This window comes from Xiphophorus hellerii, chromosome 19 (assembly GCF_003331165.1).
Source record: "Xiphophorus hellerii strain 12219 chromosome 19, Xiphophorus_hellerii-4.1, whole genome shotgun sequence".
Taxonomy (NCBI): domain Eukaryota; kingdom Metazoa; phylum Chordata; class Actinopteri; order Cyprinodontiformes; family Poeciliidae; genus Xiphophorus; species Xiphophorus hellerii.
In genome coordinates, this window is record NC_045690.1 from 5,754,966 (window position 1) to 5,766,907 (window position 11,942).

Here is an 11,942-nt window from a genome sequence, read left to right on the forward strand (position 1 = left end):
CTGGTTTAATTTCAGTGTCAGTTGTTAGCATAACCAGAGCTAATGGCTGTTATGCTAGGCTACTGATAGCAACATAGCTTACAAACAAGCTAATTTGATATAGGTGTTATATTGTAAAATAGTTCTTGTGTATGTTATAGTTTCTTTTTGTTATAATACTGATCAAACTCATCAAATTAATTGTTTTTAAAGCCACAACATGATTCATTAGTTATGTTAACCAAGACAAACTTTAAGCCAATTTCTCCCCAAAACCGACGAAACCGCTCCAAGTTTAATGTTACATCATTAAACTGGAAGTACCAGAGAAATCATTTAACATTTCTACCTTTGGAGCCCAGAGACGGGTCGACTGACCTGAAGGATTTTAGCTAGCAGGCGCTTTTGTTCTGTAAATAGGCCATTACCTTATAATTACCCTGGTAATGGCCTCAACGCATCTCACAGTTGCACAATTGTTCCTTAGACTTAGACTTAGACTGACTTTATTGTCATTTTGCATGCACAGGGTCAATGTTTGACGTTCCAATATTGTGAGGTTACTCCAGAATAAAATAAAATACAGTATAAAATATGAATATAAATCTAAATATAAAATATAAAGTGCAGGACTGACAGTAAAATAGAAGTTATTTAGCTCTGTACATGTGCAAGGTATAAAGTGGAGACCAGTTTTTGAGTGCAGTCCAGTTAAGAGTTCAGCAGTCTGATGGCAAGTGGGAAAAAGCTGTTACGGAACCAGGTGGACCTGCACCGGATGCTGCGGAACCTCTTTCCAGAGGACAGCAGGGAGAACAGTCCATGGTGGGGGTGTGAGGGGTCACTGATGATGTTTCGGCCTCAGGACACGCATCCTGCATCGATGGTTGACCTGACACTTCGCCCTTTTGCCTGAGCTGGGTGTGGAAGGTTGTTGCCGAAGCAGTTTCTCCTTGTGCGCCTTCTTCTCACTCACATGAGAGTTACCGAACTCTTTTGCAAGCTCAACCAGGAAGTCCACCCGTCTCTCCTGCACCCCAATGCATGCCTGATAAAGCACATGTGCATTCAGTGCTGCCATGTCAATCATGTTTGCCAGGTTTGCTGACCAGCTGTCACATAGTGATGGAACCTTGGTCACCCCCTGCAAGATTATGACTGAAATAAATGCCATTAGTTCTTGTGAACTAAATAGGTGAAGCAGTCACCTATTTATCCTCCACAGCACAAAAGGCTGCATGCAAATTTGCATGTGCAAAGTCTCCCAGCTTTTTGCTTACACTTTTTGCATGATTTTTTGAGGTGGATCAACACAATTAATTTGGTTAGTTTATTTCTAAACTGTCATTTTAAACCCACTTAGCTTTATTTAAAAGAAAATCATTACTAATTTCTTTTAGAAAAACCTTTGCATATTTCTTGAAACAGATTGTATGTTTTGCAAACTCTATGTACATTTGGCAAAATGACCTGGATAATGCAGCACAACATCATGGATTAGCTGCAAAAGGTCACATCTCTCCAAAAACACTTCATGTATGCTTCAAAACTAAACTGAAGAGCATTACCTACAGGAGATCTGATCTCCTGTAGGTATCATAGATACCCACCCCCAACATGGACTATTCACACTCCTACCTTCTGGCCTGACGGTCAACGGCCACATTTACAATTGAAGAAGGGATCCTAATTTGAGCCATCAGAGTCGTCAGTTTGGACTCAGGGTCTTTCGACCCTGTTTCGGTACGTCAGGGGAGAGGTCGAAAACCCTGGTACTCCTTAAGAGATCATACAAACTCCATGTTGATCATGATGCTTTTTAGTTATTACTAAGCTAAGCTAACATGTTTATTTTTAAAACAAACTATAATCTAGACTGATTTTTTTAATTCACAGAAAATTTAAACACATTAAATAACTACAGATGCTGTTAATGTTGTAACATTAAACTTGGAGCGGTTTCGTCGGTTTTGGGGAGAAATTCACTTAAAGTTTGTCTTGGTTAACATAACTAATGAATCATGTTGTGGCTTTAAAAACAATTAATTTGATTAGTTTGATCAGTATTATAACAAAAAGAAACTATAAAATACACAAGAACTATTTTACAATATAACACCTATATCAAATTAGCTTGTTTGTAAGCTACGTTGCTATCAGTAGCCTAGCATAACAGCCATTAGCTCTGGTCATGCTAACAACTGACACTGAAAATAAACCAGTTCAAACCATAAGCTTGTAATGAAAGTTAATCCACCAAAACTGTAAAGTGTCTTCTACTTTACATACTTTCTGTAGAATATATTAGCTAGCTGTACGATACTGTGAGCATGTAGGATTGAAAACAAGCTAGGCTATGTTGTTTACTAAATAGAGTAATAGACCAATTTGGTCGGCCTCAAACTGGTTTGTCTTGGCAGCCATTTTGACAGATTTAATGAATGTTTTGGCTTTGAAAGAAGCTTACTTGTGTTTTTTAACATTTCTACCTTTGGAGCCCAGAGACGGGTCGACTGACCTGAGGGATTTTAGCTAGCAGGCGCTTTTGTTCTGTAAATAAGGCCATTACTGGCGCATCAAAGGAAGGGGGAAAGCTTAACTCCCAACTAACTGTCTAGTTAGTTCTATTCAGTATATTGTATTTTATAATATAAAGATTATATATATTATATTTTATTTGAGCAAAAAAGCACAATGAATTAATTATAATATTTTAAATGGAGAATTAGAAATTTTACAGCCAGGTACAGCTGTGAGCAATGACCAGAAGTATTTGTGTCTAAGTCAAGAGGACTGAAATTCCAGCATGAGAAATATACAAAAGAACAACTTTTATTTGTTTAAATGCTTTTTATTTTTGTCATTAAAAACGATACGAAAAATACAAGAAATAAAACAATTCCACACATATTTACACTAGGCACAGTGGGGGGCTGAGTGGCATGTCCTTGTGTGAGTGGCATTTCAGCACTCATTCAGCAGTCTGTCTGCACTGTCGGAACATACCTGGCACTGCCAGGGTATGACCCTGGTGCATTTGCCACATGTGTATTTGTAGCAGTTAACGCATCTCACAGTCGCATTATTGGTCTTGCATCGATGGTTGACCTGACACTTCGCCCTTTTGCCTGGGCTGGGTGTGGCAGGTTGTTGCCGAAGCAGTTTCTCCTTGTGCGCCTTCTTCTCACTCACATGAGAGTTAGCCAACTCTTTTGCGAGCTCCACCAGGAAGTCCACCCGTCTCTCCTGCACCCCAATGCATGCCTGATAAAGCACATGTGCATTCAGTGCTGCCATGTCAATCATGTTGTAGAACACCGCAACTGGCCATCTCCGTGTTCCTGCACGCACGCTGTACTCCCGCACCATTTGGTCCATCACATCTACACCGCACTTTGTTTTGTTGTATTGTGTGACCGTGTTTGGCTTCCTTTTGGTGGTATCCTCAGTCTCAACCACGCTGTGCATGCTGCTGAGAACGTAAACGGCCTTCTTCCTTTTGGGCGCATACACCGTCAGCGTGGCACCAGTGGTTGAAAACACCTGAGTGGTGAATTCAGTGCGATCCATCTGTCTAGCGGATTGAGGAATTTCCCGGCTTCTCTCGTTGACTGTGCCGAGGATAGTGGTTTTCCGGCTAAGCAGTCGTTGTGCAAGTGACAGTGATGTAAAGAAATTGTCCGTGGTTACAGTTCTGCCCTTGTCCATGAACGGTTCCATCAGCCTCATCACTACAGACTCGGACAGTCTCTCCCCGCTGGGACGATTGGGGTCCTTGCCAAGATATGGGAAGGCATTACAGATGTACTGTGATTTCAAGTCGCAAGCCACCCAAAACTTGATGCCAAACTTGTCCGGTTTTGTTGCAATGTATTGCAGGAAACAGCAGCGAGCCTTTGATGGATAAAGCTGTGCATCAATAGTGATGTGTCGACCGGGGTTGTAGGATGCGATGCAGTTAGTGACAAACGATCCCCAAACATCGGAGATTGCAGCAAACTTATCGGTCTCCGCTCGCTCACTGCGTGTAAGCATGTCATCAAAGCGTAGGTGTCGCATGATGTTTTGGAAGCGGCTTCGGGCCATAGTTGCAATGATCCTTGGGTTTCCCAGGTTTGCTGACCAGCTGTCACATAGCGATGGAACCTTGTTCACCCCCCGCAAGATGACGACGGAAATAAATGCCATTAGTTCCGGGAGATCCATGAACCAATCCTGCTGCTCCTGACGTGCATGTTGAGTTGTCCATTCTTGAATGCTACGAAGCATGTCAAGAGTGATAAAACAGAGGAAGCTCTGAAGGCGACTCTGGATACTTCGTCTGGCCTCAGCGCTTGGCTCTCCATCTGTGGCGTACGGTTCTATTGGAGTGAAATCGAGATGTGTCCCCACTTGTTCTTCACGCCACACTGTGCCATCTTTCGCGGTCTGTGACGGCTCACTCCCCAAACTAGCTCTCTTTTGTGGTGGAGGGAGAGTCTCCTCATCTGCAAGATAAACAATTTCAAATTAACTTTTTGTTTGGTTCTAAATAAAAAACAGTCAGGAAAATAAAATAGGTAGGTTGAGAAATCTAACCTGAAGACAGCTCAGAGTCCGAATCCGGTTGAAGGTCTATGTCTTCTCCATCTGAATCCCAAGGGCTGGCACTGCTCTGAATCAGCTCCAATGCCTTCTGAGTGGTGCACCTCGTCTGCATTTTGTTTCTTGTGAACTAAATAGGTGAAGCAGTCCCTTATTTATACTCCACAGCACAAAAGGCTGCATGCAAATTTACATGTGCAAAGTCTTCCAGATCTCTTTGCTTACACTTTTTGTATGATTTTCCACTCCTACCTTCTGGCCTGACGGTCAACGGCCACATTTACAATTGAAGAAGGGATCCTAATTTGAGCCATCAGAGTCGTCAGTTTGGTATCAGGGTCGTTTGACCCTCTTTCGGGTCTTCAGGGGGGAGGTCAAAAACCCAGCAGATAGAAAACAAAAACTGTTGGTATGTGGTGCAATTTTGGCTAAAACATGCTTCCTCTTAATTTAGTAAATTAATCAAGTTCAATATTTAATATTTAATTTAAAAACACGCCTGCAGAAACTTTTAAAACTTTTTTGTCTTTTAGTTTTTTGAAAAATGCCCTGTGTCCATTTCTACTTTAGATCTCTATGTTGTTTACTCTATTTAGTAAACAACATAGAGATGTTGCATTTATAAATTATTTCAAAACATTTGAGGTTTAAAGAAAAAACACAAGTAAGCTTCTTTCAAAGCCAAAACATTCATTAAATCTGTCAAAATGGCTGCCAAGACAAACCAGTTTGAGGCCGACCAAATTGGTCTATTACTCTATTTAGTAAACAACATAGCCTAGCTTGTTTTCAATCCTACATGCTCACAGTATCGTACAGCTAACTAATATATTCTACAGAAAGTATGTAAAGTAGAAGACACTTTACAGTTTTGGTGGATTAACTTTCATTACAAGTTTGAACTGGTTTAATTTCAGTGTCAGTTGTTAGCATGACCAGAGCTAATGGCTGTTATGCTAGGCTACTGATAGCAACATAGCTTACAAACAAGCTAATTTGATATAGGTGTTATATTGTAAAATAGTTCTTGTGTATTTTATAGTTTCTTTTTGTTATAATACTGATCAAACTCATCAAATTAATTGTTTTTAAAGCCACAACATGATTCATTAGTTATGTTAACCAAGACAAACTTTAAGCCAATTTCTCCCCAAAACCGACGAAACCGCTCCAAGTTTAATGTTACATCATTAAACTGGAAGTACCAGAGAAATCATTTAACATTTAACATTTCTACCTTTGGAGCCCAGAGACGGGTCGACTGACCTGAAGGATTTTAGCTAGCAGGCGCTTTTGTTCTGTAAATAGGCCATTACCTTATAATTACCCTGGTAATGGCCTCAACGCATCTCACAGTTGCACAATTGTTCCTTAGACTTAGACTGACTTTATTGTCATTTTGCATGCACAGGGTCAATGTTTGACGTTCCAATATTGTGAGGTTACTCCAGAATAAAATAAAATACAGTATAAAATATGAATATAAATCTAAATATAAAATATAAAGTGCAGGACTGACAGTAAAATAGAAGTTATTTAGCTCTGTACATGTGCAAGGTATAAAGTGGAGACCAGTTTTTGAGTGCAGTCCAGTTAAGAGTTCAGCAGTCTGATGGCAAGTGGGAAAAAGCTGTTACGGAACCAGGTGGACCTGCACCGGGTGCTGCGGAACCTCTTTCCAGAGGGACAGCAGGGAGAACAGTCCATGGTGGGGGTGTGAGGGGTCACTGATGATGTTTCGGCCTCAGGACACGCATCCTGCATCGATGGTTGACCTGACACTTCGCCCTTTTGCCTGGGCTGGGTGTGGAAGGTTGTTGCCGAAGCAGTTTCTCCTTGTGTGCCTTCTTCTCACTCACATGAGAGTTACCGAACTCTTTTGCAAGCTCAACCAGGAAGTCCACCCGTCTCTCCTGCACCCCAATGCATGCCTGATAAAGCACATGTGCATTCAGTGCTGCCATGTCAATCATGTTTGCCAGGTTTGCTGACCAGCTGTCACATAGTGATGGAACCTTGGTCACCCCCTGCAAGATTATGACTGAAATAAATGCCATTAGTTCTTGTGAACTAAATAGGTGAAGCAGTCACCTATTTATCCTCCACAGCACAAAAGGCTGCATGCAAATTTGCATGTGCAAAGTCTCCCAGCTTTTTGCTTACACTTTTTGCATGATTTTTTGAGGTGGGTCAACACAATTAATTTGGTTAGTTTATTTCTAAACTGTCATTTTAAACCCACTTAGCTTTATTTAAAAGAAAAACATTACTAATTTCTTTTAGAAAAACCTTTGCATATTTCTTGAAACAGATTGTATGTTTTGCAAACTCTATGTACATTTGGCAAAATGACCTGGATAATGCAGCACAACATCATGGATTAGCTGCAAAAGGTCACATCTCTCCAAAAACACTTCATGTATGCTTCAAAACTAAACTGAAGAGCATTACCTACAGGAGATCTGGTCTCCTGTAGGTATCATAGATACCCACCCCCAACATGGACTATTCACACTCCTACCTTCTGGCCTGACGGTCAACGGCCACATTTACAATTGAAGAAGGGATCCTAATTTGAGCCATCAGAGTCGTCAGTTTGGACTCAGGGTCTTTCGACCCTGTTTCGGTACGTCAGGGGAGAGGTCGAAAACCCTGGTACTCCTTAAGAGATCATACAAACTCCATGTTGATCATGATGCTTTTTAGTTATTACTAAGCTAAGCTAACATGTTTATTTTTAAAACAAACTATAATATAGACTGATTTTTTTGATTCACAGAAAATTTAAACACATTAAATAACTACAGATGCTGTTAATGTTGTAACATTAAACTTGGAGCGGTTTCGTCGGTTTTGGGGAGAAATTCACTTAAAGTTTGTCTTGGTTAACATAACTAATGAATCATGTTGTGGCTTTAAAAACAATTAATTTGATTAGTTTGATCAGTATTATAACAAAAAGAAACTATAAAATACACAAGAACTATTTTACAATATAACACCTATATCAAATTAGCTTGTTTGTAAGCTACGTTGCTATCAGTAGCCTAGCATAACAGCCATTAGCTCTGGTCATGCTAACAACTGACACTGAAAATAAACCAGTTCAAACCATAAGCTTGTAATGAAAGTTAATCCACCAAAACTGTAAAGTGTCTTCTACTTTACATACTTTCTGTAGAATATATTAGCTAGCTGTACGATACTGTGAGCATGTAGGATTGAAAACAAGCTAGGCTATGTTGTTTACTAAATAGAGTAATAGACCAATTTGGTCGGCCTCAAACTGGTTTGTCTTGGCAGCCATTTTGACAGATTTAATGAATGTTTTGGCTTTGAAAGAAGCTTACTTGTGTTTTTTAACATTTCTACCTTTGGAGCCCAGAGACGGGTCGACTGACCTGAGGGATTTTAGCTAGCAGGCGCTTTTGTTCTGTAAATAAGGCCATTACTGGCGCATCAAAGGAAGGGGGAAAGCTTAACTCCCAACTAACTGTCTAGTTAGTTCTATTCAGTATATTGTATTTTATAATATAAAGATTATATATATTATATTTTATTTGAGCAAAAAAGCACAATGAATTAATTATAATATTTTAAATGGAGAATTAGAAATTTTACAGCCAGGTACAGCTGTGAGCAATGACCAGAAGTATTTGTGTCTAAGTCAAGAGGACTGAAATTCCAGCATGAGAAATATACAAAAGAACAACTGTTATTTGTTTAAATGCTTTTTATTTTTGTCATTAAAAACGATACGAAAAATACAAGAAATAAAACAATTCCACACATATTTACACTAGGCACAGTGGGGGGCTGAGTGGCATGTCCTTGTGTGAGTGGCATTTCAGCACTCATTCAGCAGTCTGTCTGCACTGTCGGAACATACCTGGCACTGCCAGGGAATGACCCTGGTGCATTTGCCACATGTGTATTTGTAGCAGTTAACGCATCTCACAGTCGCATTATTGGTCTTGCATCGATGGTTGACCTGACACTTCGCCCTTTTGCCTGGGCTGGGTGTGGCAGGTTGTTGCCGAAGCAGTTTCTCCTTGTGCGCCTTCTTCTCACTCACATGAGAGTTAGCCAACTCTTTTGCAAGCTCCACCAGGAAGTCCACCCGTCTCTCCTGCACCCCAATGCATGCCTGATAAAGCACATGTGCATTCAGTGCTGCCATGTCAATCATGTTGTAGAACACCGCAACTGGCCATCTCCGTGTTCCTGCACGCACGCTGTACTCCCGCACCATTTGGTCCATCACATCCACACCGCACTTTGTTTTGTTGTATTGTGTGACCGTGTTTGGCTTCCTTTTGGTGGTATCCTCAGTCTCAACCACGCTGTGCATGCTGCTGAGAATGTAAACGGCCTTCTTCCTTTTGGGCGCATACACTGTCAGCGTGGCACCAGTGGTTGAAAACACCTGAGTGGTGAATTCAGTGCGATCCATCTGTCTAGCGGATTGAGGAATTTCCCGGCTTCTCTCGTTGACTGTGCCGAGGATAGTGGTTTTCCGGCTAAGCAGTCGTTGTGCAAGTGACAGTGATGTAAAGAAATTGTCCGTGGTTACAGTTCTGCCCTTGTCCATGAACGGTTCCATCAGCCTCATCACTACAGTTTCGGACAGTCTCTCCCCGCTGGGACGATTGGGGTCCTTGCCAAGATATGGGAAGGCATTACAGATGTACTGTGATTTCAAGTCGCAAGCCACCCAAAACTTGATGCCAAACTTGTCCGGTTTTGTTGCAATGTATTGCAGGAAACAGCAGCGAGCCTTTGATGGATAAAGCTGTGCATCAATAGTGATGTGTCGACCGGGGTTGTAGGATGCGATGCAGTTAGTGACAAACGATCCCCAAACATCGGAGATTGCAGCAAACTTATCGGTCTCCGCTCGCTCACTGCGTGTAAGCATGTCATCAAAGCGTAGGTGTCGCATGATGTTTTGGAAGCGGCTTCGGGCCATAGTTGCAATGATCCTTGGGTTTCCCAGGTTTGCTGACCAGCTGTCACATAGCGATGGAACCTTGTTCACCCCCCGCAAGATGACGACGGAAATAAATGCCATTAGTTCCGGGAGATCCATGAACCAATCCTGCTGCTCCTGACGTGCATGTTGAGTTGTCCATTCTTGAATGCTACGAAGCATGTCAAGAGTGATAAAACAGAGGAAGCTCTGAAGGCGACTCTGGATACTTCGTCTGGCCTCAGCGCTTGGCTCTCCATCTGTGGCGTACGGTTCTATTGGAGTGAAATCGAGATGTGTCCCCACTTGTTCTTCACGCCACACTGTGCCATCTTTCGCGGTCTGTGACGGCTCACTCCCCAAACGAGCTCTCTTTTGTGGTGGAGGGAGAGTCTCCTCATCTGCAAGATAAACAATTTCAAATTAACTTTTTGTTTGGTTCTAAATAAAAAACAGTCAGGAAAATAAAATAGGTAGGTTGAGAAATCTAACCTGAAGACAGCTCAGAGTCCGAATCCGGTTGAAGGTCTATGTCTTCTCCATCTGAATCCCAAGGGCTGGCACTGCTCTGAATCAGTTCCAATGCCTTCTGAGTGGTGCACCTCGTCTGCATTTTGTTTCTTGTGAACTAAATAGGTGAAGCAGTCCCTTATTTATACTCCACAGCACAAAAGGCTGCATGCAAATTTACATGTGCAAAGTCTTCCAGATCTCTTCTGTTTACACTTTTTGTATGATTTTCCACTCCTACCTTCTGGCCTGACGGTCAACGGCCACATTTACAATTGAAGAAGGGATCCTAATTTGAGCCATCAGAGTCGTTAGTTTGGTATCAGGGTCGTTTGACCCTCTTTAGGGACTTCAGGGGGGAGGTCAAAAACCCAGCAGATAGAAAACAAAAACTGTTGGTATGTGGTGCAATTTTGGCTAAAACATGCTTCCTCTTAATTTAGTAAATTAATCAAGTTCAATATTTAATATTTAATTTAAAAACACGCCTGCAGAAACTTTTAAAACTTTTTTGTCTTTTAGTTTTTTGAAAAATGCCCTGTGTCCATTTCTACTTTAGATCTCTATGTTGTTTACTCTATTTAGTAAACAACATAGAGATGTTGCATTTATAAATTATTTCAAAACATTTGAGGTTTAAAGAAAAAACACAAGTAAGCTTCTTTCAAAGCCAAAACATTCATTAAATCTGTCAAAATGGCTGCCAAGACAAACCAGTTTGAGGCCGACCAAATTGGTCTATTACTCTATTTAGTAAACAACATAGCCTAGCTTGTTTTCAATCCTACATGCTCACAGTATCGTACAGCTAACTAATATATTCTACAGAATGTATGTAAAGTAGAAGACACTTTACAGTTTTGGTGGATTAACTTTCATTACAAGTTTGAACTGGTTTAATTTCAGTGTCAGTTGTTAGCATAACCACAGCTAATGGCTGTTATGCTAGGCTACTGATAGCAACATAGCTTACAAACAAGCTAATTTGATATAGGTGTTATATTGTAAAATAGTTCTTGTGTATGTTATAGTTTCTTTTTGTTATAATACTGATCAAACTCATCAAATTAATTGTTTTTAAAGCCACAACATGATTCATTAGTTATGTTAACCAAGACAAACTTTAAGCCAATTTCTCCCCAAAACCGACGAAACCGCTCCAAGTTTAATGTTACATCATTAAACTGGAAGTACCAGAGAAATCATTTAACATTTAACATTTCTACCTTTGGAGCCCAGAGACGGGTCGACTGACCTGAAGGATTTTAGCTAGCAGTCGCTTTTGTTCTGTAAATAAGGCCATTACCTTATAATTACCCTGGTAATGGCCTAACTAATGAATCATGTTTTGGCTTTAAAAACAATTAATTTGATTAGTTTGATCAGTATTATAACAAAAAGAAACTATAAAATACACAAGAACTATTTTACAATATAACACCTATATCAAATTAGCTTGTTTGTAAGCTACGTTGCTGTCAGTAGCCTAGCATAACAGCCATTAGCTCTGGTCATGCTAACAACTGACACTGTAAATAAACCAGTTCAAACCATAAGCTTGTAATGAAAGTTAATCCACCAAAACTTTAAAGTGTCTTCTACTTTACATACTTTCTGTAGAATATATTAGCTAGCTGTACGATACTGTGAGCATGTAGGATTGAAAACAAGCTAGGCTATGTTGTTTACTAAATAGAGTAATAGACCAATTTGGTCGGCCTCAAACTGGTTTGTCTTGGCAGCCATTTTGACAGATTTAATGAATGTTTTGGCTTTGAAAGAAGCTTACTTGTGTTTTTTAACATTTCTACCTTTGGAGCCCAGAGACGGGTCGACTGACCTGAGGGATTTTAGCTAGCAGGCGCTTTTGTTCTGTAAATAAGGCCATTACTGGCGCATC

The 11,942-nt window shown here is 40.6% G+C and overlaps 2 protein-coding genes across 2 annotated transcripts; both read right to left on the reverse strand.

Moving 5' to 3' along the window:
• Positions 1-1,687: 1,687 nt before the first annotated feature.
• Positions 1,688-4,962, reverse strand: LOC116709220 (uncharacterized). The gene is made up of 4 exons (XM_032547634.1): positions 4,558-4,962; positions 3,346-4,466; positions 3,172-3,225; positions 1,688-1,714 (listed from the first exon to the last, which is right to left on the reverse strand). Exons 1-4 carry the CDS (start codon positions 4,676-4,678, stop codon positions 1,688-1,690), a joined length of 1,323 nt encoding a protein of 440 aa, XP_032403525.1. The 5' UTR covers positions 4,679-4,962.
• A 2,192-nt stretch (positions 4,963-7,154) lies between these two features.
• LOC116709221 (uncharacterized) lies at positions 7,155-10,506 on the reverse strand. Its single transcript, XM_032547635.1, has 3 exons — positions 10,025-10,506; positions 8,841-9,933; positions 7,155-7,224 (listed from the first exon to the last, which is right to left on the reverse strand). Exons 1-3 carry the CDS (start codon positions 10,143-10,145, stop codon positions 7,155-7,157), a joined length of 1,284 nt encoding a protein of 427 aa, XP_032403526.1. The 5' UTR covers positions 10,146-10,506.
• Positions 10,507-11,942: the final 1,436 nt, after the last annotated feature.

Excerpts from the sequence above, each read along its gene's own strand:
- LOC116709221 (XM_032547635.1), bottom strand. The coding sequence starts at position 10,145 with ATGCAGACGAGGTGCACCACTCAGAAGGCATTGGAACTGATTCAGAGC. Across the intron at positions 9,934-10,024 it reads GGACTCTGAGCTGTCTTCAG|ATGAGGAGACTCTCCCTCCA; the intron begins GTTAGATTTCTC and ends TTTATCTTGCAG. Across the intron at positions 7,225-8,840 it reads ACACAATACAACAAAACAAA|GAGTACCAGGGTTTTCGACC; the intron begins GTGCGGTGTGGA and ends TGATCTCTTAAG.
- LOC116709220 (XM_032547634.1), bottom strand. The coding sequence starts at position 4,678 with ATGCAGACGAGGTGCACCACTCAGAAGGCATTGGAGCTGATTCAGAGC. Across the intron at positions 4,467-4,557 it reads GGACTCTGAGCTGTCTTCAG|ATGAGGAGACTCTCCCTCCA; the intron begins GTTAGATTTCTC and ends TTTATCTTGCAG. Across the intron at positions 3,226-3,345 it reads TAGATGTGATGGACCAAATG|GAGAGACGGGTGGACTTCCT; the intron begins GTGCGGGAGTAC and ends ATTGGGGTGCAG.